A 27,243-nucleotide genomic window follows, 5' to 3' on the forward strand; every position below is an offset into this window, starting at 1 on the left:
TTTAATTTCATCCTCTGTAGTGGCCCTGTGTGCGACTAAGCCACATCTTCCAAATAAAGGTTCCAAAGCTTCATTTGAAGACACCACAGGACCTTTAAATTCTAACTTAAATTTTCAACTATCAATTCTTGTTCTGCCTTCACTACTGGAAATACAATGATAAAAACTTAAGTTCTTTAAGTTCTTTAAGACAGATGGCAAATATCAGTTACAAAAAAAATCACTAGGAGGAAGATGACCCATCTTTGGCATTTGCTTGCTTTTTCCAATGCAATTTTAAGTTTTCTTACCTTACTTCTCGTAGTTTAATTATTTTTTACTATACAGTTGTTTCAGCTACATGTCTATTAACACTTTAAAAATGTCTGAATGTTTAAAAATTGTAAGCTTAGTTTCTCTATATAGTTCAATAAAAAATATTCTATACCTAGTTCTTGAGTTTTGTTGCCAAATTAAGATTTGTATATGTGTACAATTTTCCAGTCCCTATCCCTTAAGACAGGATATGTCCAAGTATTGTGAAAGCAGTATTTCTCTGATGTATTTTATTTTCAATGAGCAGTTCCTTAGTGATTTTGCAAGTGTCACTCTTGCTCTATTTTATAAATACTTCACATATTCTGATGTGTGATACAGAAACAGTTACTGAAAAAAAGCCAGTAAGTTTTCCATTATAAGAACGGGAAGAAACTGAGGACACAGCACAAAAATTTTATAAGATACTTCTTGTCAGTATCTAACCTCCAGAAGTTCTTCTACACACAGAACTGTTCAGTTTTAAACAATTCTACTATTCCCTTTGCTTATCTATAGCAAATTTACTGGAGTTCAAGTTTGTATTTATATATGAACGGTAAAGAAATGATTTGTCACTGCACATTTATCAGCCCCTGACACACAGCTGAAGGCAGTTTACAGTACTCAGTACTAATTATATAATTAGTACTATTTCAGTAGTTAATATAGGCCTGCACTGCAACTTCAACCATGTCTTGACCAGTACAGAAATTTCCACAGGAAGATTTTACGATTGTTTTTAGTACACCCTGCAATTATCAAAGTATAAAACAATGCAGTCGTCAAGAACTATTTCAGAACAATGGCTTCTGCTGTTTTTTCTACTAGAGTTCAAAGAATCCACTTCTGCCATGTGTTGCTCACAGGCCTTGGGACATTACACGCAGAGACTATCTAATGTACTTGCACATACTTTGCAAGTGCTCAGACAGAATTCCACACATGTTCTGTACTAAGAGGACAAAGAACGATGCATGTATTTCATTACTCAGGTTTTCTGAACAAGAGCCCCCAAGCGCCAAAGCCTAAGTATCTGCTTAGAGAGGGTACAATTTGCATACAGACTACATTTTTAAATACTTCAGCTTCTGGTACATAATATAGCTTTTAAGTATTTAGAAGTTTTCTACTGAAGGTTACTCAAAACAACATGGAATTCATGACAGAAGGTTCAGAGTTCAAGGTCAAACAGGTATCACACTATCACGGAGGTTAGTCAAAAAAACTCAAAATAAAATGGGCTCAAACACATCAAAGGAAAAGAGAAGCTGTTGAAATGGCTTCCAGTCCAAATGCTTTCAACAGGTCTACCACAGCTATCTCTTGATTCAGCCCAAAATTGTTAGGCATTTTGGGTGAGGGGGGTGGGTAAATCACCTGTTGATCACGGAAGCCCAAGGAGACTTCAATTTTCATCTCTGTGAGCCGACTACTCTGTTCACAGTAAAAATATAAAGCCAGATCTTTAGCTCCCGAGCAGCAGACCAAAAAGCTACCTGTACCAACAGTGCAGTTCCACATCCACAGCAGGAAAATACCTATTAGAGGAAGAGTCTCATGCCGAGTAACATAAAGCAAACCGACAGTGCACAAACACATCCAAGGACATGACCTCCTATAGGTCCAAGCAAATTAAGGAAGCCATAGGGTACACGGCCAAACAAAAGTGCAACTGTGGTAATCTGACCTGCTTCAACCAGCTGGCACCCACCAATGACTGCTGGGCAGAACTGTTCTTTGTCTTTCTAACCATTTACAGAATTAAGGGTGTAGATGGGAATGTGTACTAAAGCAAGATGAAGAAATCATGCCCCAAAAGCAAGGGCTCAACACAACGACTAGCCTGCTTGTCTGAGGAGCTACAGCAAATCTTTAGAACCATTTTAATATTTAAAAGCAGCAACAGCCTTAATCTGCTATTTACATTACAGTGAAATGCAGTTGCTGACACTGATACTCTCGTTTTCCAAAAACCCAGAAACGTGTTTCTGTCACAGACTGGCTGGCTTAGCCCCAGGGAAGGCACTGTTTCCTTAGCAGAGGGCAGGGCCGTTTCAACGCACATGGTTACCCAAGTCTGCGTTCCAGTCAGGATGTGTTAAGTGCATGCCTGTCAAACTGCTTGCCATTCTAACCTGCACAGCGCTGACCAGTGGTTCCCTTTTCAACTGGTACGCTTTTGTGCTCAAATACCCCTAGAGCACAGCCCAAGTGAAAAATTGAGAAATGCCATGGGCACTGCTCAGCCTCTTTAGGATAACAGGGTTGCGTTCTCCAGAAGTGAGACATTAGGCTCTAGCAAAGGCGTTACTGAGATGCATCAGAATGCATGTTGGCTGGGAAAAACATTATCACAACAGTCCAGAGTCCATGAGAAGACTCACTCCCATTAGAGTTTCCGTACCACTAGGTTTGCAAAAGGACTCTTCCAGCCTCAAGGATGAATGCTGAAGAGAAAAAACCCCACAGTACGAAGACACTATGCTCAAAAAACCCAACCAAACCCCCTCCAAAAAAATTCCAAAGGAAAAAAATGCAGCCTGCATTCTAGCTTAGACACATGCTTAACGTGCAAACCAAAGCACCAGGAGGTAGCAATGGAGACTGGCTTCCATACCACCCTGGTTCAAGGGGCAGATGAGTTACAAACAGCATACATCTTGAGATTTCAGACCTGCTCTAGAATTCATAACTCATACGATTTAAAATATAAATATACATATTAAATATATAAACTATAAAACATGCAAAAGAAAATATTCTCCTTCTATAAGGATAACTTGTAATTAATACTTAAATGCAGCTATACTTCTACTTGTATCAGAATACGAATCATGTAAAAACTACATGTTCTGCAGTTACTTTGAAAAGTTTTATGAAGTTACTTCCTCAGCTATTCAGAAGTTAGTATTTAGTTCCTGACTGGTCATGCCAGAAACAGTATTTTGATACTAGTAAGACTGCCTACAACTTCTCTTCCAAATAAGATTTGACTAAAGAATGTACTACTTGACTAGTAACTAAGCAACCTGACAAAGACTAAGTGGTAATGTAGTTAGCCATATATAATTTAAGTAACATTCAGAAAATTTTAGCAACCACACTAACATTAAAAGCCATGTAAACACTGAACTATGCTTCCTGTAAGAACACGCACATACCTGCATGAAATACCCAGTAACTAATGCCTTTCTTATGTTGATGTAATAGTCTCGGCTGGTAAAGTCTGTGCTTCTACGAGGCAAATTAAATCTATCCATGATTCGTGACAGCTGTTGGCGTACGTTGTCTGCAGACATCAGGGACCTGTAGTTAATGAAGTTGTCATAACACCACTGAACCGACTCATGATCTGCAACATGAAAAAACATGAATCAAAAATGAGTATTTCATCCAATTAGAACAAGCAAATAAAAGAGCTACTAACCGATTGATCAGTCAGATGAACCAGAAAAAAGAGATATCCATAAACTTTTATAAATTACAACAGCTCTTAGTTTATTCAGTTGATTTCTTGCATTAGATAACTTGCCAAAATTGTTTTCTATTCAGGAAGCGTGGGGTCAGAAGAAAAGTAGTTTTTTTCCCCCCCCTCACCAACATATATACACACAATCATTGATGTTTTTTGCTGAAATACCACACCAATGGATTTTGCGTATTTCAAAAAACCATGCCCTGAAACTGGAAAAATCATCTTCCAAACTTGCAGTTTAAAATGTAACTGACTAAGAAACCCTGCACAATCTTTAACAGTAGCATGCAAAGAATACACACAAGAAGATTATACTGTATTTTTGAGAAACCAAACCCTCCTTAACTGTTACTTGAATGCTTAATTTGAGAGCTATACAAACTAATCTAATACTATGCATGACACCTCACAGAAGTTTAAGTAAATGTAGGTGACTGGTAAAACACAGCATCAGTAACAGACATCTATACTCTTAAGTTACTGTTTCTACTACTGATAGCTCTAATAAGAAATCTGTTAAGATAGTAAGCCTAAGCCATTCTGTCAGGATAAGACCCTGCATGTTTAACTCCAGGAAACCCAGTTCTCCCTACCAATTCTGTTACTTTCCAAGTGATGCTCTATTAATCTCATTTTAATAATCCAACAAAACCAGCCTTAAAAAATTAAAACTTAATGCATATCTTGTACAGACAGAAACTATTCTTAGTTTGCATTGGGAAGGAAGGTTACGTAATTTGAAGAAAGTTTAAGTTCAGCATTTTATTTTACAGACTGTATTTAAAATGAAGTATGAACGCAGAAGCTCTTATACATTATACAGTAGAATCATAATTGAAGTACCATAGCATGTTACTTTCTGTGCCATTTGAAATGTGCGTTTTAGATGACTCATAACTGTTTCACATCGTTCTAGATACAAACAGTAGCAGCATTTTGTCTTCTGATCCTGAATCCCAGAAAACCTACTCAATGTCACAGTGAAAGTGAGCAAAGATTATTCCCCAAACAATTCCACCCCTCAGTAACCTCACCATGAAAGCTGTGGCTTTCAGAAACATGCACAAACAAAATGTCTGCAAGACATACTAAAAAGCCAACAGAAAAAAACAGCCAACAGAAGTCTCCGATTCACAGCTTTTTAGACGTTTTTCAGCTATTGTTTTTTAAACAGTTTTGAAGACTTTTGTCTGCAGTTTTACTCTGAAGATACTCTTATTTTGGTTTTCCACATAATGATACAGTTTTAAAATGTTTCAATGTAACATTTCTATATCAAAGCTGCAACAGAAAGGGGCCCCAACTTTGCTTCTTTTTACTCAGGGTAAAAAGGCTGTTGCTTTTTTTGTTTGCTTACAGGAAAATGCAACAGGAGGACCTGATTCACCTGGTTGGCAGTTAAGAGTAATCTTTTTCACTTACCACCAGGATAAGTCACTTAAAAATGACTGCCACTTATGCAGTCATTTTTCAATAGAACCCCTAGCTTCACATGTTTCATTCCTGCCTTTTTCAAGCTGCTAAAACGCACTTCAGCTATGCTGACGAGGACTGTACATTTTCCCTAAAATCCATACACATAAATGAGGTAAATGAAAGAAAGTATCGTACGGCCCTAAGTTCTCGATGCAATACCCCTTTGCCTCTCAGTTCATCCCAAGGCCTTATTACAGAATTCCTAACTGTATTAAAAAGTTAGGAATAAAAAGGGTTTGGTTCTAGGAACTTATCCTTCTCCAAATTCACAGTATTTTCTGCACTGCCTTCTCTGAAAAATTACTAAGCAATTACGCAGGTTCTTCTATAATTAATGGCAAAAAGCAAACTTCCAATATTTCTTAATTATAAGAATGCTTGCTTCCTTCTGTCCAAGGTTACCCTGCATTGATTTAAAAGCCTGGCTTGTCTCCATACTCATCAGTTTATTACATGATCTCTTGGCTGGTTTTTTGATTTTGTTTCCCCCCTAGAGCAAAGCAGCACTTGAATAACGCTTTTACATACTTTTAACAAAAAAAAATATTTTAAGATTACAATAGAATAGCTCAAAAAAACAAGCTCAAGCCTTTCAACTGTCCTTGGAACCAAGGAACGAAAGCTGGCAGCACAAAGTATTACAAATAATTTTGCTAAAACAGGCACATACTCACTTTGTTTGAAAGCATGGTAGACATTCAGCAACGTCAAATGATCTCCATCTATGTGGGCAAACCTCATCTTGGCTTCATCTGCTGCTTTCTTTGCTTCCGTGGGGCGAACAAAACACTGTGGGACTAAACAAGGTTGGTATGGGCCCAACACAAACGCCCATATCGATGAGTCACGCATTCACAGATAGAGGAACAAGGCCTAGCTAGGTCAGTTCACAGAGCATAGGGCAGGGCAGGATGGCCTCCAACTGCATCTTGGACTGTTTACTACCTTGATTTGGTACATCAACACCTAACCACATCTGTAAGACAAGAGGGTTTCAAAGCTACAGAGTACCTGATTATTTTAATAGAACTATATGTAGGCATCAAAATCTCTAGTCTGAAGGCCATCAATATTGCCTATGTATACTGGAAGGCTAAACAGATCTTAGTTCAAGACCCAGTGCTGATAGCTCTACCAAGAGCTAGTACCCCACGTAACAAAAATTGCAAATCTGCTTTCTCAGAAAGCCTTTATGGACTGAGTTAGGAAGGAAGTTCTGAAACTGTACTGCACTAGCACAGTCTAAACACACACAAGTTTTATCACAAGTCTGCTACTAGACAGAACACACTAGTAAAGTGAAGTCCTCTTCCCCAGATGGTATTGTTATCAGCACTGGTATACAGAAACATGTGAATGAAGGTATTAAATCTAAACGTTGTGATGGTAGCGGTAGTGGTGGAAGGTTAAACCGTCCTTTGGCACTACTTGAAATAAAAAAAAAAAAAAAATTAAAAAACTGCAATGTGATGACCTTTCTCTGTCATTATATTTCTTACATATATCTGACTCAGTCTGACTATTTCAAAAAATTGTGTTTTAACATTCCCTCTCCAAATACAGTCTACCAAAGATCACAAATAGTATTGCAGCCAACTTAAAGGTCTGTCAACATTCTTAGATGTTTGTAATATCAAAACTAATTCACAAGATGTTTGAAGTAGTTACAAGAGATCTTCACTTTATAGAGATCTACAGGAGAAAAAAGTCAGTTTGGTTTTAAGTAGATGTAATTTAATTGGTTAAATTTCAATAAAACTAATGCTAAGTAAGATGCTACACATCCTTTGTCTATTTCCAGCTGCTTGAGACTACATTAGTCTTCTCATAACCAATCAAAGCCCAATCTCACAAGAGCATCTCTTTGTATCCCATCCGTCCCTAACAGATGAGGGCCTTCTTGTGGTGTGGTTTTGCTTTATTTTATTCTTAAATTCCCATAAAAGCCCCAGAACACCACATTTCAAAAACAGAGCTGAATACTAGCTGAAACTTGAGAAAAATACACACTGCAACAGTGAATCACATGGTAACAAATTAAGATCAATGCATTAAAGAAAATGAAAATGCAGGTGCAAAATAAACACCCTGTATTTTGGGTCTTGTGTTTGAAAACAGAGATAATATAAAGTGTATTTTAATTTCCAAGAGACTAATCAAAGCAAATTCCAAATTGTTCTATCACTGGCTTAACTCACTTTTTTGAATAAGCAACAGCACTTTCTACCCCACAGCAAGATACCATGGCGCTTGTAAAATGAAGAACAATCATTTAATCTGCTCATTAATTCAATGCTATTCTTGCCTCTTTTCTGGTACCTAGTTTGCCATTCAGTCCAAACTATTCACACCCCACGAATTGCTATCCAGAGCCTGAAAATCTTTATGTGGACTTAAGGCACCATAACATACAGCCGTGCCACTGGTTTTAAAAAAAGTGTTCAAGTTTACTTTGGGAAATAGTCCTCACAAATATGAGGACTATGGTTTTAAGGGCAGAGTTTTCATTACAGGCCATACATCAACCATCTTCAATCCACCCCACCCCAAAAAAAGTTACTTATGACATTAACTGTGCCTTAAAACAAAAAAGCATCATGCCCTGAGAAAAGGTAAATAGAAAAAGGAGCAAGACAAATCAGTTTAGGACCCCAGACAAAAATACTAGACTTACTGTTCTGTAGTATAGACTGGGGGAAGAGGGGGGGAAGGGAAGAGAAAGACAGGCACCAACCTACCACCACCTCCGCAATTAAGTCTACCATTTAATTAAAAAAAAATTAAGATTCTGCCCTGCCCATCTGCTCTGAGTCTGAACAATCATAACTCTGCAACAAACATTATAGCTTGTTCTTAAAAACTTTCACATAAATATACTGTAAGACTAAACTGAAGCAACAGATTTTACACTTAGCCAAAACATTTTTTTTCTCTATTCAACCAAGTTAAGCATGTAACCAGTACATCTGCATTGTGAAAAGCCTGGTAAAATAGCACACCCAAAGGAGTAGCTATGAGTAAGAACATCCCCATTTGATAATAGACTAAATCCTGCTGTTTGTCCTATGACAGTATAGGAACTATAAAACCAAGTCAGTTCTTCCTAACCGGGAAATGAAATGCAAGGCTTGCTTGGTAACCTTTTTCCTCTCATCAAGCTCTCTCAACAAGCAGCACTGCTCTGACGCAGTGCTATTCACATTAACACAGCAGCAAAGTACAGCTGTGCACACAAATTAACTCTTACAAATATACATCCTCCCCCCAAAGTTTCTTTCTTCCCTTTAAAAGAAAGGACTGTTTTACAGGTTTTGCCACTTAATGACTGAAAAATGTATCATTCCTTTTGGAAATACTGGGGTTTATCAAAGTGCAGAAGAATGCACAATACAAAATAGATTTTACTGCCTTAAAAACAGAGTGGTTGAGCTGACATTTCTGGTCCTGACTATGAGCCTAAAAAAAAATTATTCCACTAGTCTGATTTCCACACCACCACCACCCCCAGCAACTTGATATATATATATATATGTACATATATCACACTTTAAAGTTAGGAGCAAACTGTCTGAAATTTTTATGCATGTTAATTTCTTAATGTTACTATTCATAAGCTTCAAGGCCTGTACATAAACCCATAATGATTCATTGAACCCCCACATGAAGTTTTAAAAACAATGCTAGTTTTATTAGAGATATATTTATATTTATGTTTTTGATGTGGAAAACTCCAATTTTCCCCAAACTGAAGATCTGCATTTTGGTTAGTATCTCTTTCCCTGCTATTACCTGACAACATGGCAGTAATAGATAGGACCTCATTAGAACAGTTGTAGTCACAACTTGCAATAACCATTTTAGCCAGCTGTGGGTCCAGTGGAAATTCAGCCATCATGGATCCCAACTCAGTCAAGTCTCCATCATCATTTAAAGCAGCAAGGTAATTCAAAAGCTCTAAGGCTCTCATCAGAGTTTCAGGAGCTGAAAGGAAATATATTTATATAGGCACATTAATCAAACTGCTATGAATTAGCAAAAAATGAGGAAGCACAGAGTATTATAAGCCATCTTATTTTTGTGTTCTCAGTTTAGCTGATTTCCTAACACAAAATTGTTACCAAATTGTTATATACATCTGAATGTGAACGTACTGGGCAACAGGGGTGGGAAACGCACTTAAGACAGTTCTTAATGGAATAAAAAACTTTGAATATTTGAAGATTACTGCTTTTCAAAATCCAGACAGCAGTGGCATTGTGACATATTCAGTATCATTGTAATATCACATCCTCCCATGCACTGATGCATTCCCTTGTTCCATACAAAAACAGACTGATACAGTTCTAAAATCTCGGTCATGTCAACTTTAGATATCTATAGACCTTCACAAAACTGAGCCTCTAAGAACGTTCTCTTAATCCTGCATTCCTCACAGCAAGTGTGTATTTTACCCACAAAGCAAAACAGAAGGAAATCCAAAAGCCTTCCTGCTAAGCTATTATATATGCTGCACAGCACAAAGAATGCAACTGTTCTGCAGAGCTATTTAAGTGGTTTTTGTTTTGATTTGGGTTTTGTTGGTGGTTTGGTGTTTTTGAGGGGGAGAGGAACAACAACCAATTTTAGTATATTTATATATGGCTGATCTACATTTCTAATTAGCAATATAACCCAGTTTTTTTTAAAGTATATAAGAACATTTAACTCTGTTAGAAGGGAGATGCACATTACCTTTATAGTTTGAGCCAAAACCATGTATTCAACTTCAAAAACGCTAGCTAATTTCTTTACAGACAGTTTTTAACTGATGCACAATCAGAATGTGTAATCAAGGTGATAAACAAAAAACCCAACACCTTATCAAGTACTAGATTTTCTAATGCCCATAATTTTGTCTTATCCTCTGCAGGTAAGAGGCATTCAGTAGATTCCTTGGGTCCATTAAAGGCTGTTAATGTAGACAGAAACATAAAAAGCTTGCTCCAGTAAGACACAGAGCACTAAATTTTAAGATAAAAGACATTCCTATCAATTACAATATAAAGAGTGAAAACCCAAAGACTTTATTCCATGTTATTATATAAAATATTCACCAACATAAAGATTTCAGGAGTCAAAATGTAACACTTAGACAAGATAAAACAGAAGCAGATACCTGGAGGATCCATAAAATCAAAGTGCACCAAATCATCTATACCAAGCTTCTTGAGCTGCAATACTACAGATCCTAAGTTAGACCTCAGAATTTCAGGGTATGTGTTGTCCTGGGGCCGGGGACAGAAGAAAAACAGAAAATTCAGAACACTTATTCTTCCAAACACAAACTACACAAGCATTCAAATTCTGATTTTGTTCGGCAGCACGGCACTCAACTACCTGTATTGATCAGATATTCTTAGATATGCAATCTAAAAAAAAGTTATCTTACCTGCATTTCAGTTTTGTAAGCCTTCTCTGTATAAAGCCTGAAGCACTTGCCTGGTCTAGTACGACCAGCACGGCCAGCTCGCTGCTGAGCAGAAGCTTTACTAATTGCAGTCACCAAGAGAGACTCCACTCTGATACGAGGATTGTATACCTATTTGTAAGTGGAATCAGAGCAGGAAAGGAAAAGAATGAACACCACTCAGGAATAAAGACAACTATCTAAAAAAAACCCCAAACCAACAAAAAAATACCCTGTTTTAAACTTCTTTTCAAATACAGTTTCTGACTAGGAAATCACAAGTTGTATGTATTTGAAAGGAGAAAAAAAAAAATTGCTACAATAGCCTCTGGATCAGTGACAGAGCACTTCAAACACAAGCGCCTGGAGAACAGCATTTAAGTTTTATTCATTTGTTAACTCCTGCCAGGCTCCCTGTCCTCCTTAAATGTGTGTATTTTTAGATAAGATTTTCATGGCACGAGGAATGTGTCCAATTTGTTCTACAGAGTGCTAAATGCACTCTTGATGCTCAAATAATTCCATGGAAAAAAAGTTGTCTTGATACAATTATAAGCTTGAATAATCATGTTCTAGAGGTCAGAAAAATCTAGCATTAAGGTTGAACAGAACTGTAAAAATCAGATCAATGACAAAGCAAGACTGTATTTCAAGGGTACATGCAGACTGTCATAGTACAAAATATATGCTGGAATATACTGTAAAACATCCACTGCAGTCATACATAAACAGCAGCCTTGCCAACTCAACAGGACTCATGGAAAAAAGCATACCGTAAAAAAGTAAAGCAGTAGTCAGATAGTAGTTTCAGTTGACCATGTTCTTTGGTCCATATTTTAACACCCTCCTGGTGTGAATAGGTACAGAACATGTACAAAAACTGTATTTCTTATTACAGAGGGTATAAGAACGACTTGTGAAAAAAACTCAGTCTACGTGGTGATTGAAACTTGTGTACAAAGATGCATTTATTGTACTCATGTTCTGTGATATCATTTTACAAAAGTTTAAAAGGCTATATAACTTCCGCATTTTGTTGGTTTTACTTGAGCATTCTCAAGCACAGATACACAGCACAAAACCTCCCTTCTGAAAGTAACTAGGAAATCCATATTCTAGACCCAACTCTCAAAATCCTTACATTTTCTTTTTTTTTTTAAATAAAATTATTCTGTACCACACTGTTTCCAACTGCTCTAGATATCTAAAGTTTGCAGATTAAGTGCAAACCTATCAGAAGTTAACAACAAAACAACCAAGCTCAAGATTTCAACTGGGGAAAAAACCAACCTATCAGTGTTTACGAAGGGCAGCTACCTGAGCAAACCACATTCCAGTATCCTCCCTACTATAAAGAACCAGAAAACAAAATAGTATTTACCTTCTGTTTTGCAAAGCCAGGATCAATCACAAACACAACACCATCTATTGTTAATGAAGTCTCAGCAATATTAGTGGACACAACAACCTGCGAAAAAATAAAACTGTAAATGAAACTACTTTGTCCTGAAAATCAAGAGCTCTGATTAAGTCTCTGCACCAAGAATTTTCAGCAAACTCTCCTTCGCTTCGTCAGTAACTACCAAAGCTGACTCCAACATTTTTACAGGACAATCTGAAATCAGCCAGATGAACTTCTATTGAAATCAGAGCAATTTTTTCCCCTCAGTTTCTGCTCCCTATGTCTCTATTAAAAACAAATACTAGTTTTGAGTAGAAGAAACAGAAGAGCAAATATTTTACTTAAACACAATTCAAAATTTCTCTCACATCTCTGGCACAAAATAGCATCATCTGTTAATTCAGCTTTTAACATTTTTTAAAAAAAATTAAAAAGCCTAAAGAGGGTAAATAGTTAAATAATATTAAATCAAACATTAGGTAACTAATTATTTAAAAATCATCATTACTGTAATTTTTTTACTTTGTTTGGAATAAAGCAGTTAGCAATACATTCCAGCTGAAATCCTGAACAAAAATATATTTAATTTCAACTTTGGTTTTTTAAGTTACCAGATACTTAAACATCTGTACATATTTTTAAGCCTACATTCTGAAGTTTCTGTGAACTTTCCGAATTCTCATGCAAAAATTAAAGCAAAGGTGGTAACAGAGTTCTGAGGCTTGATTCATCATCATTGAAATTTTATGCCCAGAGATGCAGCGTAACAGTCTGTAACATCAGTTCTCATCCCAATAGTGACCACATTAAATCACACATTAATAGCAAGTTCCATCAAATACCTCAGGAAAGACCCAAAACCCATTCAGCGTTTCATCAAAACTACCTACCTTTCACCTCTTAAATTTCAGAGCATTCTGTCATCATTGTTTTCAGTTTAGGAGTTAGAATCCGAGACCCCTAACGTTCTGTTCAGAACTATAATGAAGACAGCGGCTGGATCAGATTGATAACCCTGCTGATTTCTCTTCTTCCTGGCTGACTATGTTGCCAGCCAGCTGCTTATTACTCTCAGCTTGTTTCTGCTTAAGCAGACTTAAGGTCTGAGCTTGCCCAAATACTTCGGTGGAAAAAATTTTGAAATGATGGTGTTCCAGCCTGAAACTATGTGCTTCGAACTTCTCAAACAACAACAACAAAAAAATCCTGTACACCTTTTATTCACAAGTAACCTACACAGATTAATCAGAGATAAAAGCCACCAACAGAAATGCAATTAATTGCTGACACATAAGCACAATACATATTAATTTAAAAGTTGTAGGTCATTAAATATGCAAATTAGACTAGCACTCCCATGTTCAAAGGGTAGCCAATCCACATTCAGCTTGCTGTCAAGAGTATGCCTTATGTAAAAGGTCTCTGCTTTCCCCTATCTACTAAAGTACAGAAATGTCCATACCCAGCCTCTTCAAATACCAGTTACAGAGCAGTGTCAAAAGGTTTTGGTCCTGTTTTTCATCACCAGTTTCTGTTAGGACACTTCAATACCAACAACTCAATACTGTTACTATGCTTTGTCCACGAAGGTTCAGCAATCTAACCCGTACTTGAATTTACTGAACTTCTACTTGAAATCACACAGAACTTTCCAAAGGTAGAAGGAAAAAAGTTATTTACACAGTGGATTCTGTTGCAGTACAGATCTTATTTGTTAATGTCATATTACTTAAAATCCATACTTAAAGAATGTAAAATCCCAAGAAAAAATGTGAGGAAATTATGCTGTATTTTTCCAGTCTAAAAATCAAAGTGCAAGGTCACTTGGAAGTCAAACAAATAGAAGTAGCACTATGTAAAATAACAAATTGTACCTAATTAGCTTTAACTGCAGTTAGTTTTGCAATTACTGAAATGGTTACATTAAAGATGTTTTTAAATATCAGATTAAGAGCTTATACACCAGAGTCTGAAATTAAAGAAGTTACTTTGAAGAGTAAGATATACATAGTATCTATATAAAAAAAATTGACTAGTTAATACATATGCACTATAGATATATGCTTGATACTCCTGAATCAGAAAATAGAACACAGATTGGGAAAAAGGGATAAAATAAGAACAGAGAGTAGAAAGGCTCCTTAAGTCATCTCTATCTGCCTCCATCGTATAAATGAAAAAACTGTAACTAGCGAAAGCAATTTTTTACCTTTATCTTAAGCTTTCTTGCAATAATAGATGTGCTAGACAAGATCAGCTAAGAGGACAAAAACGTGCTAAGTTACCAAGCTGTAATCAGTACTAGCTGTTACCATTATTACTTCCGTAAGATGCCACACAACTTCCAGTATCTTACTTTCCTTTCGCCAAGTTAAAGCTTGGGAGATACCAATTCAGATACTGCAAGCTCTTCAGTTAGTGTTTATGACCATTAGAGCCTTTGACATGATTCAGACCTCCTGCAAGCTCTCTCTCCTCAGCAATTCTAAACCCTGGGTCCAACACCCATAGGACAGTGTGAAAGCAGACATTTTGTAAGATAGCGGAAGCACAGCAACACACAGTCCTACTTTACATATCCTGATCACTGAGACTAACTGAAACCAGAAGAACATTTAAACAAATTTATATCACACAGACACACTTTTACTCATTGCTATTTGTTATGGAGATAAAAACCCAAACACAGAAGCCATAACATTTCAGCTAAAGCAGACCAAGAAGAAACATAGTCTTAAAAAACAACAGACAACAAAAAAACTCCATACATATAATGGCTTTGTAGGCCTGAATCTATTGCTTATTTATTTTGTGCCTACAATTGATATCTTTCAAGCATGGAAATTTTTCTTGTGGTAAAACAGCTGCTACATTGAGAATGTCTTCCTCTTCACACACTGGTACTGGCTTTGTGAGCTCAACATAGTGAAAGCTACACACCGCACCTGTTAGCCTCTTTTCAAAAAAGCCAGAAAATGCCTATTTTGAAGTGCACAGTTTTAAACATGAAAGAAAATTCAATGAAATACACAACTATCACTTGTTCACCACTGAAAAGCAATTCAAGTCATTTGCTAATACAATCTTGTTGCAGCATTAGTTTCATGATTTCAGATCAAATGCTTTCTGCAATCAACTTCAATAGGAAGAAAAGGATCATTTCACTAAATTTATTAAGTGATTTATTCTTCCAGAACGCCAGAAAGTTGTCACTAGTATTCTACATGCATTGTACTGCACAAAAGAGCAAATAATCAAGGAACATGCCCTGCCTAGAGCAGATAGTATGATTCAGCTCTGACCTTCAAAATCTTAACTGTGTGAGCACTAGTTCTGCTTAACTTGAGGAAGCTCCATTACAAGAATCCTTCCAAATGTTCAGTTTTAGAAACTATGTGGTTATTTCTCTATGTGGTTTATGCGAGCCTTCAGGAATCGAGCTATTAATTTTATGAAAAACATTTACCAGTGCCATTTCAAGTTTTTCAGTTTCTCAATCCATTCTGCCCGCTGGAAGAACAACAGTTCCTTGCTCACTACTACAGAAAACATGAATCTCTAACTTCAATGCCCTTGTTTTAACTTGCACCTTCTCACAAACCTCGAGAAACAGACAAAACCTGCCTGATAACATCTATTGAAGAGAGAGTCCATTTGGTTTCCAAAAAAAGCATGTGTCAGAGTAACTACTTAGGGGAAACAAATCCCATCCCTCCACATAAATCACATGATTGTCAAACAGTATTTAATCTGACTTATTGTATTTCTCATAAGAAACTTAAAAGACAAATGCCACTGCCATTCAGTCCCATTGTTACTAGAACACTCTGGCCTTACGGACGAAGACATTTTGAATTGCACTGAGAAACAACCTGCAAATTATCTACAAAATTTAATGTGGTAAAATATTGCATTAAGGCTTCATCAAAAAAAAAATCCAACCTTCTACTTGTTGCTGTCCAGATATAATTAAAACAGCTGAAACTCATTTAATTGCCCATTTAACTGAATAGCTAGTTACTGAACAGCATACTAAGACAGTGTACTATTTACCTTTCTTCCTATGGCTCCATTTTGTTTTTTTGGTGGGGGAGGTTCAAAAATCCTTTGCTGTTGCTGCGGAGGAAGGGTGGAATACAATGGAATGATTTTGATGTCACCAACTTCAGGGCCTAAATCATCAATTTCACGTTTTATCCTCTTGCAGGCTTCATCAATCTCCTGAAAAACAAAGATATGGGTTAACAGAACTCCATGGAAAAAGGCAGTACGTTTTATTTTAGCGTGCCTTATGACAGTTATATTAAGTCGCCACCCTGGAGAACAATTACTGCAGCTTCTCCTTTAAAAAATAAAAATAATAAAAAAATCAAGGTGCTTACTGAATATGCAATCGAATTTCCACAATACTTCAAAAGATGCTTCAGCTTCTATACTCTAATGAACAACCTAATTTGCATTCAACATCCTTTTTCTTTTAGTCATGTTTCCTAATTAATTCTCTACAAATTGTACTAAAATTGAAATCTCTCACCCTGGAATATTAAACTGCACTCATGACCTTTTCAATTTTCACAATCTAAAAGAAATTGATGTGCAAGATACTTAAAATAAGCCAATTAAGCTTTAATGTCACGTATCACTAATGCAATTATATGGAAGATTTGCTTCATTGTACCTAATGAGAACAAACACCTTTACAGTATAAACATAGATGCTCAAAACCAAACCTCTCAATCCAGTGTTTCAGATTTTACTTTAAAATTAACTGAAAACCTGTTTAAGCTTAAGTCAGTGAAATACGCTGACGATGAGAAAGATTTTTCATGCCTTTTTTACCTTAGTATTTTCTACAGTATTTGCTAGCCTACTTTCTAACTTATGATACAAAAAAGTTATCACTGCAGACCAATCGCTTATAGTTCAATTTATTTTTAAAACAATTACGTTTAAGTCAGCTGGATGACCTATAGTTATTACAAGATGTAATGAAAATTAAAGCGCATAGAAATTTAGGTTAATAAATAACAGAATTCATTAACTTCAACTTAAAAATTACAACAGAGCTTCCACTGGTGTAACTAAGAGGCACACTTCCCAACTATTGATATTTCAGCTAAACCACTGATGGGAGAACGAAGTTGTCATGACAAGAAGCAACAGTAGGCAAAAGCAAAAAATGGCTACAGCATACTCTGAAAAACAGGCCAGGCCTCCCTTACCACAAATAATTCACCAGCCTGAAGCTAAAGTGATGCTAAAGACCCTCAAGAAAATATACAGAACAGGTTGATCTAAAGGCTTTATAAAATTACTGCTTTAAAAACTGTAATTAGAAGATCAGAAGGAGACCCCTTTTTAGAAGCCATAAATTCAGACAGAACCTGGAACAATCCGGGTCTTTTTCATTTGTTCTTAAAGAGACTTGGAAGGTTTCAGTATAACTGCACGGAGTACGTTTTAAAGAAGCATAGACAATACAATACTCATGTTCTGTACTGATCAGCATATATAATTAATGTAAGCATGGCAAAATGAGGGCTCTTCCTCATTAATGTCAGAGGCCTTTAATAGTAAGCCTAATGCTTTCTGGCATTATCTTGCCAATTTGAAGGAACTGCAGATATTTACAAAACACCTTTTGAAGAAAGGTGCACTCTGCCAACAAATCCAACACATCCTTCATTAAATATTAAGAGGCATACAAGACACTGAGTTGGAATGCCCCCTACTGGTTTATTAACAGAGAATTAATTTCTTCACACAGCTGTCAATACCTGATGTTCTGCTGATAAGCACCTTATGTACAGTAATAGCCTCCCAGTGAGAAGTAAAAACCTAACAATTGACAGATCATACACAGTAGCTCACCAAATGAATACTTTAGCAGTGGTGGTTACATAAAAAGACAACACGTTAGAAGTAAATAGCTGACTAATTAGGCAGTGACACTGTCTCTCAAATTTGCACCCCAAGTCTTGACAAACTGTCCTAGTTTCAGTTATCTTTCTTCTTAGTAGTTAGTACAGTGCTGTGCTTTGGCTCTGATGTGAGAACCATGTTGATAGGACACTGATGTTGTTAGTTGTTGCTGGGTGATGTTTATACTACATCAAGGACTTTTAGGTTTCTTGGGCCCTGCCAGCCAGAGGGCTGGAGGGGCATGGGAATCTGGAGGGGGCACAGCCAGGACAGATGACCCAAACTGGCTGAAGAGGTATTCCATACCATATGACGTCATGCTGACTACATAAACTGGGGGAAGAAGGAGGAAGGGGGGGGAACAGACAGACATCTGGCATTATGGCATTTGTCTTCCTGAGTAACTGTTACACATGATGGAGCCCTGCTTTCCTGAAGATAGCTGAACACCTGCCTGCCAGTGGGAAGGGGTGAATGAATTCCTTGCTTTGCTTGTATGCACGACTTCTGCTTTACCTATTAAATTGTTCTTATCTCAACCCTTGGGTTTTACATTCCTTTCAGATTCTCCTCCCCATCCCTCTGGGTGAGGGGGAGCGAGCAAGCGGCTGCATGGGGCTTGGTTGTAGACCAGGTTAAACCACAACACAAGCCGATACTTGGGCCTGATACTTAACACAAAATACTGTATCTTACAAAGAAAAAAAAAAACAACCACCACACAAAAAAAACAACAGTCAAACCCACAAACAAAAATATAAACACAGCACAGACCTTAGCTCCTGATCTGAAGGTCACTACACTGTTTCATGAAATTTGAGCAGATTACAGTGTGTAATTGGGAAAGCTCTGATGCTGGACAGGATGTTTAATCTCCAGCAGTCATGACGAGAGACTCCACGACAGTTTTATACTTAAGAGACAGTAGAATACAAGCAAGCAGTGATAAATGAAAGCACTACACTCTTCAGGCCACATGTGTTCACAGCCACCTATCATCTTTCAGAAGAGATGAAAGTATTGTTTTTCCCTAGAGTTTCTCAATGTAGTTTCAAAGTATCCCTAATCAGGACTCAACAAAATACTACAACACAGAGATGAGTCATCAAGTGCACGTACAACCATTACTCTACAGATTTGCAGAGGTAACTATGGACCTTTTATCACAAACTGCTCAAAGTAGTATGCAAGTCACCAAGGACCATTGCCACTCATCTAAGAGACAGTAAAAGAATTCTTTAGCACTGAACTGTTTTTAATTAAAATAAATAAATAAATAGAAGAAGGGTAGTTTCCTCTTGTTTACCATACTGGCAGAAAACAGTACCTCTACTTCAACTGTATCCACAACCACCCTCCAATTCCAGCAGACAACTGAAACCGGTATCCCAAAGTACATAGTCTAGAAGGAATATGTGTAGTAAGAATAGTTGGAAAGTATTAAGGATTCATTTAAGCGTTAAAGATTCATTTGTATCACATGACAACATTTAAGTCTGGAGATACAAGAGATACAGTTGGAGGCACAATCCTAACTTTAATCCTCTGAAGATTCAGCAAGTCTAATTCAATAGTCCCAGTTACTCAAGTATGAAAGACTTCTTTTAAGAGCCACACACATTTAAGTATTTGCACACCATCTACTCCAAACCCATTAAAAAATTCCTTGAAGATGGATTATTTCATCAACCCACATGTAGGAGGAGGTTCTTCTTATTGGAGGGAAAAAGAGGGAAGATAGAGTGACTTGTCTTGCATTTAGATTATGCCTGCAAAAAAACCTCAAGAACCCAGACCATCCCACCAACTACCTCAGACAGTGGATAACATGTCTGTTGCTTCCAGTACCCTAAGATCAAAGAAGCCACAGTTAAACCCATGACTGCACAGTGCATCAGCACGAAGACCTGATTCAGAAATAATCAAAGAAAGTAGGCCTAACGTGTAAAAAGTGTGAGGCTTAGGCAACGCTTAAGTTATTAGCTTGAACTTGATCTGCAAGTGCCACATATGCAACATATGCATACTTCACAACATCCAGTTATCAGAATTGTCCCGGGCGGTCTATTACATACTTTAAAGTTTCTAAAAACTTCTTGCTTGATCCAATCAAAATGAATTAACAATATACATACACTATCTATAGTTCAGCTGCGACACTATGAAAACTAGAATCAAGTAGCTGTTAAGAACTCCATAGTACTATACTTTGAATATTGATGTGGAATCCTCAACATACTTCCACACCCTCAACAGCATAAGCAGTTCTCCTTGGAAAAGCTCCAAGACAGACAAGAATCAACAAAGAGAACTTATTTCTTTTTAAGGATATACTAGTGATCAAGGAGGTAACGGGGTGGTAAGTAGTTTTTTCAGCCAGGAAAACTAAACACCTAAACAATCCACTGAGAGAGTCAATAATTTGTATTTTCTACCCTCAGCTAAATAAAGACAGTTTACAAAAAAAAAAAAAAAAAACAAGCAGCAGTAACCAGGAAAATAATTCAGTCAAGATTACTATTATTAAATCAAATTTAAGCCAACTTAAATGGTATTCCTTCCAAGAAACGGCACCAATTTCTTGGAAGGAATTGGTGGTTCTACACACAATCCTGATCAGGCTGCTTGGTTTTCAAACAACTGGTAGACAACAGGCAATATTTAGAATACCCATCAAATTACGTGGATTTTGTTCAGGAGCTTAGGTATGAGAAAGTTAATTCAGAGCCACCAAAACGCTTCAGGATTTCAACAGGAACTTCCACTGTGCCACAGCTTTCAGCAAGACTTAAGTCTTTATGGGAATCAATACTTTGCAGCGTCCTTGTTTAGAAAGCAAAGCAAGAACAGGGTGCACAGTTTCCCCCTGATTTATTAGAAACAGTAGCGCAGCCATGTCTGCTTTCATATAACAGGAAGTAGGTTACTTATGCCTCCTGAATTTGACAGGATTTTTTACTCCATCTTAACCCATTTTTCCAAACAAAAGGCAGCCTGATGATCAGTGTCTAAAAACACCCTTTGGATGCAGTAATTTTTATTCCTCTCACTGAAGCTGTGTTTCTGTGCACCCAGAAATGCAAAGATCCATCAGATCAGAGGGAAACTCTGAGTTCAAAGCCAGTTGACAAAAGGAGTCCCGAATTCTCAGAATCCCAAGATTGCTGCTTATATACCATTTCAGCATCCTCTGGATGGGGACACCAACACCTACTACCCATATAAAACTCTCAAAAATTTAAAAACACAGCCTTTATTTCCCCCTTCTCATGGCAGTTCAATACATCTACACGTGAAATAACTGGTTATATTAAACGATTCAAGCTCACAAAGCAGAACTTTTGCTCCAGCTCCAGAGAAATAGAGTGAGAAAACTTCAACTAAGCATGTGTAACTACACATACAAGTAGTCAAAAGCTAAAAAGGCAGTCCTGAGTCTCACACACTCACTCATGAACAGCACTAAATACTACAGCAACAGTACACAAAATATGTACACACTTTTAAAAAGGTTATACATCTCACAGTATCAAAGAAAACAAAAGAGCTACAGGTGTTTTTCAGGCATAAAGGAGGTGTATTTAATGCTTCAGGTTGTGGTCAAAATTAAGTACCCCAAAATACTTTTACCCATTCAGCAAGACAAACATGTTTGATGTCACCTGGAGATACTTAACAACTAAAATTGCTGGATACTAACCATGGAAACTGACCTGGCTGCAATTACTCTTTGTACTGAATGCTGCTCTCTGGTCAGCAGCCGCTTACTCCTTTGCAACAGTTAAACTAACCACAGAAAACACTAGCTGCAGGTTAGTTTCTTTAATGCTCGAGACTGTCTTTTCAGAGTCTGACCCTTTGTTTTGCATCTTTCTCATACTGCCTAGTACTGCTTGCATCACTCATGCCAGAACATGCAGAAAAACTACTTCACCTAGAACAAGACACAGAGGGTAGAGCTGAATTCCTACCCCTCTCATTTGTAAAACTAATTCACTGTAACAGTGCTAAAGGTTTTTTATCCCTCATTGCAGAAAGTAAATATAAAACCTTTCACATCGCTCAAAGGACAGCAAGGGAAGGGAACAAAAGGAACGTCTCCCAAGAAGCCTGTTTTTTTAATCTGACAGGTGTTATCTGAAAAGACGTTATGAAGAAGTGTCAGTACTTGAAACTAAGAAGGACAGAACTGATAGTTTTCCTACGGCTCAACTTCAGTAGTACCACTTACAGGACTAATGCCTAAATCCCACCCCCCACTTGATTTGTATCAGGAAATACCAAAAAGACTGAAAACGCGAACAGGACTTAGCAATACTAAGTAATATTTAGCAATACTATTTTTTTTTTTCCTAGACCTCACTTTTGAAAGCCTTCTCACAGAAATTCTTCTAGGTATTACTTTAAATTTAAAGACAGTCTGTGCCAGTTTAATTTAGAAACATGTTGGTTCCTCAGGTTCTGAGTCAGAACACAGAGCAAAGAGACTCAGAAATAAATGAACCACAGACCAATACCTCACCAGCTGCCTCCAACACATCTCCACTGCTTATCATCTCACTACTCCAATACTTAATATTCCCTAGTTCTGCATCAAAAACTCAGGATTTGAACATATCATTAGCAGTTCATCTAAAAGGAGCTGTATAAAATTAACCACAGAAGAGACCAATTTTGCTTCTTATCATGCACAGCACTTTTATCTGCTGTTGAAAATAAAGTCTTTATTACACTCTTCAAACTGAATGCTCAGTAGAAATTCAGTTCCATTTCTTTCCCTGATAGTATTTCTGCAGTTAAATAAGGTGTTGTACTGAAAGGTTACTGTAAGAATAGAAACAGAAAAGGATTACAGGAGCAGTTGCATATATTATTGAGTTAGTGTACCACATTTTAAGAAGCAAGTTTGTACTGAACAAATATAGTCAAGATTCCTACATAAAGTTCCATGGAATGGTAGTTAAAAACCCAGACAAAAAGAAACCCAGGAAGACTATCAGCAATTAAGTTCACAGCATCACAGAAAACCAAATTGGAAGGTATCTCAAGGACCATTTGCTCTAACCTTTTTTGGCAAAAGCACCATCTAGACAAGGTGGCCCAGCACCCTGTCCAGCTGAATCTTAAAGACATCCAACACTGGGGAATACACCACTTCCCTGGGGAGACTGGCCCAATGGCTGATTGTTCTCATTATGAAAAAGTTTCCTCCTGTGTCCAATCAAAATCTCTGCAGAAGTAACTTGTACCCATTATCTGTCTTTTCCATGTGACTCCTTGTAGAAAGGGAGCCTCCATTTCAATTTTAGCCACCCTTACAATACTGGAACATGGTGATGTCTCCTCTAAGCCTTCTTTTCTCAAGGCGGAACAAACCCAGTTCTCTCAGCCTTTCCTCATTTGGCAGGCTTCCCAGTCCTTTGATCATCTTTGTGGCCCTAAGTTACGGAGTTAAATTGCTACTGCTAAGCTAACAATCCAATAACCTGAATTTCCTTCCCTTTTGTTTGTGTGCAGGACCCATCTGTGCTGCCATGGATGAGACTTGAAATTACACTGATACTAAAGAGCAGTTACCGAACAATCAACCACAAGTCACCCTGAACCATGAAAGTACTTCAAATGCCAGCATTCATTCTGGTTCAGAGGCCAAACAGGTATATGTAAACATCCATTTAACTTGCTGCTCAGGCTCCACTCAAATCTTAAGATCTCATTATCTTTAGAAAAACTGTTTCTACAAAAACATGACGACTAGTGATGTCATTTTAAGCATATTTAACACACCAATTCAAGCACCTGGCACGAAAAACAGAACTCAGTGATTTGGTAAACATGGTCCTTGGGAATATTATTTCAGAAATCCTTTCTTCAGTTGACCCTTTACTTAGAGCACTTGCAAAGAATCTCAAGAGGTGAGCAAAACTTCAAGACTGCTTCAGTTAGAACATACTCTGAACTCTTTTAAATAGGAGATGACAGCTGAGTCAAGTAAGCACTAACTGTTAAACCCTGAAGGAAACAAATGCCAAAAGAAGTATAAGGCTATTTTACCTTGTGTAAAATGAGTACGTGGCAAAAAACCAAATGCATAAATAAAAAGCACTTCCCAATTCAGAAATATTTGGCAGACACCTTAAGCTTCTCCCTTCTCTTTCAAGCCACTATCACAGACAGGGGCACTGCCAGCCACATCTGGCTTTGATGACATGAACCTTCTAGAAATTTTCCCTTTCTTCCTCCAGGAAAGAAAACGAAGTGCTATAAGCTGAAATAAGGAAACAACAGTAAAAAGAATAAGCCCTTTCTAGGCCTGCATCATGTCAGGTGATGCTCTCAATACAAATTCAGAAAAAAAATTGCAGAATGACAAACTTAAACAAAAAAAGTTGTCCATGCAACAGGTCATCACTTGACCGTAACCAAGTCAAGTCAAAACTGACCTAGTCTCCTATTCTCTCTTGAGAATACATAGCATGATTCCTATACTCAGCAACTTTTTGACCTGGTCTATTTGAAATACTTCATAGTGACATTATCTCAAATGAAGAGGAAAAAAAAAAAACTTGTTCCCTTTAGCACCTGAACACAGTATTACCACTCCTGAATTTCAGTTTATACTCCTCAACACTTTCTATGCAAGCCTGAACAAGACAACTTGTACACTTGCTGACTTAACCTCATCCAATCAACATCACTGAGCCTAAAAAGTTATTGTTTATTTAAATTTCCTCATAAGAAAGTCTCTGCTACTTTCTTTCACAGTTCCACAGCTTAAACAGCCTCACTGTGATGAAAAGATTGCATCTTTAAAATAAATCCTCATTTACAAAACATTCTACCAAAACCTCAAAAACGTTTTGCAACTCTTTCCTACACCAACATCACTTTAAACCTTTCCGGCACATTGACACCAGAACTTCACAGCAAGATTTTTCAGTGTATTTATCTACAATCAAAAACAACAACGCTCATCTGTACTTCAAATCTCCAGATGCAGCCTGAATTCTTCCTCCAAAATGTTTAAGGATGCATCTGGCTTTATGAAGAAAAGGGTACTGGAGTGGCAGCAAATACACTCCACGTTTCTAAATGCCATTACTAAGATGTGCAAGACAGATCTATACTGTTTGTCATAATTTCTGCCTCCCCCACCCCACAAATTTAATCTGTAAGAATTTTACACCTACTCTCAGATTACTGATCTTAATGGACTGTGATATCTAATGCTGTTTTAGAACTCCAGTAGACAATAAGCCAGCCACCTCTGAGATCTGCATGTGAGCCAGTCTTGAGATATTTAGAGCCAAGTTTAACAAATGTTTGTCTACCCAACTAAATTACTGAATCTGTAATCCCAACAACTGAGAGCAAGTTCGACAAAACCCACTGTCTCAGAAAGACATGTTGACTGAAATGTAATTAGATTTTTTCCTTGTGAACAGAACTCCCTGTCAGTTTCCAATTTCGCCTGTGACTGACTTAAGGCCACCTGGCATACAGTTATCCACTTTATCTCACATTGTACCTTTTTTGAGTATTGGCACAAAACATGAACATTATTTCTTCTTGAATTTCCCTAATATACCAGGGTGATTTTTTTGTTTGTTTTTAAAAAATCAACAGATAAGCTCTCCTGCTTACAGGGACTGTGGAACAAGTCCTGTTTCAAAATACTTATTCCTAATAGATGCTTTAAAAAACATCCTCTTTTGTTACTAACAGACTGAAAAGTAGCTCATGCTACATAATCACATACTTTTGCTCCTTTCAGCACTCCGGAAGTTTTTATTGAACACTTATTTCTGCACCATTAACAACAATTTTATCTTCATCTAGTAACAGGCTTATACAATTAAGATTCCTTTGGTTTCCAAATGTATTTAAACTTCTTTTTTATTTTGGGGCCTAACAACACAGAATCTTCTCTAGTATCTTCAGGTTCCATCATCAACTCTGTCTTACCTAATCTGTACTGATTATATGGGCAATAAGATGGGTAGCAGTTAAAATTACTTCACGTTCAGTGGGAATTGAAGGCAGTAGCCAGTAAGGATGCTAATGCTGCCTCAGACCACTGCAATTACTGCTCATCTGAAGCCTCTTAAACTCAAACCAGTTCACATTTGCATTCGGGGGGAGGGGGGGGCATCCAGCCAAGAAATCCCATGCTCTATCATGCTCATATTGTTTTCCAGAATCCGAAAGAATTCCAAAGCATTTATGCCCAGTGAAAACCAATGGCAAGATTCGAGCTACTAAGCCTACTGAACCCAAACCACAAAGCAGTAGTGGTACCTAGTGCACACTTTCCAGTTCTTGAGATTACGGTAGGTCCTATCACTTTAGATTCAACAGTAATACACATGTAGACTGCATTATGAGGCTCAAACATGGGCTTCAACAGAGGCCCCAAAACACCATGAATCAAAATGGATGTTAACACTTCAAAGCTTCTTTACAGAAGGTAAACCAGACCTCAATTTCATGCTAACTAGCTAAATTCAGACTAGCTCCAGGCAGAGCCACCCCACTGCCCCTGAACAGTATCATCCAGATACATGGACTGGAGAGCCCTAGGCAAAAAAAACAGACAATGGTGGCTTATCAATGCAAGTTTTAAGTGATTCACTAAGGCAATACAGGGATATTGCTACATACATTTACGCATAATTATGTCTGTACACATGACCAACGTGTGCATGATTTTATTTAAAACTTGTAATACATTACATCCTGTAAATTAACCCAGTAGAAATGAAAGAACCTGTTCATACAAAAAAATAGACTATCTCTGTAGCACTGGCCAGTACTAGGCCAGTTCTGTCTAGAGCCATTTGCCAAACATGAATGGTGCTTAAGAGCTGGTATGAAGGCAGTTGTCCCCCCTGCTATAACAATTATGGGAGTTGGGGGACAAGTTATTTAGAACAATACATAGCAACTGATGTAGCAAGGACAACGTTTATAACTGATAATTAGAGTATTTTTCCCTAGCTGTAGTTTAACACACAGCAATACTCCAAACAAAAGAAGGAGAAATCGAAAGGCCAGAGTAGCTGCTTTTACAATGACAGTAAATTGTTTTGGTTTTCTTAAGGGACAAGATGACCTGCCAGAAGAAGTTTTAATCAAATGTCCTTTAAAACTCATCTAAAAGGTAACACATCTTTATGACTGGCAAATCTACTCAAGAAGCCTGTGCACCTTCAGCATCACAAGTTA

The 27,243-nt window shown here is 37.3% G+C and overlaps 1 protein-coding gene across 1 annotated transcript in view; it reads right to left on the reverse strand.

Moving 5' to 3' along the window:
* The window catches only part of DHX15 (DEAH-box helicase 15), a 46,279-nt gene that overhangs the window by 5,139 nt on the left and 13,897 nt on the right, over nt 1-27,243 (reverse strand). The window contains exons 6-12 of the mRNA XM_056348862.1: nt 16,150-16,317; nt 12,076-12,162; nt 10,677-10,826; nt 10,404-10,512; nt 9,038-9,229; nt 5,923-6,045; nt 3,459-3,649 (exon numbers count right to left, since the gene is read on the reverse strand). Of these exons, the coding sequence (XP_056204837.1) occupies nt 3,459-3,649; nt 5,923-6,045; nt 9,038-9,229; nt 10,404-10,512; nt 10,677-10,826; nt 12,076-12,162; nt 16,150-16,317 (1,020 nt within the window). The remainder of the gene's footprint in view (nt 1-3,458; nt 3,650-5,922; nt 6,046-9,037; nt 9,230-10,403; nt 10,513-10,676; nt 10,827-12,075; nt 12,163-16,149; nt 16,318-27,243) is intronic.

The sequence above is a fragment of the Falco biarmicus genome, chromosome 1 (assembly GCF_023638135.1).
Source record: "Falco biarmicus isolate bFalBia1 chromosome 1, bFalBia1.pri, whole genome shotgun sequence".
In the NCBI taxonomy this organism is placed as follows: domain Eukaryota; kingdom Metazoa; phylum Chordata; class Aves; order Falconiformes; family Falconidae; genus Falco; species Falco biarmicus.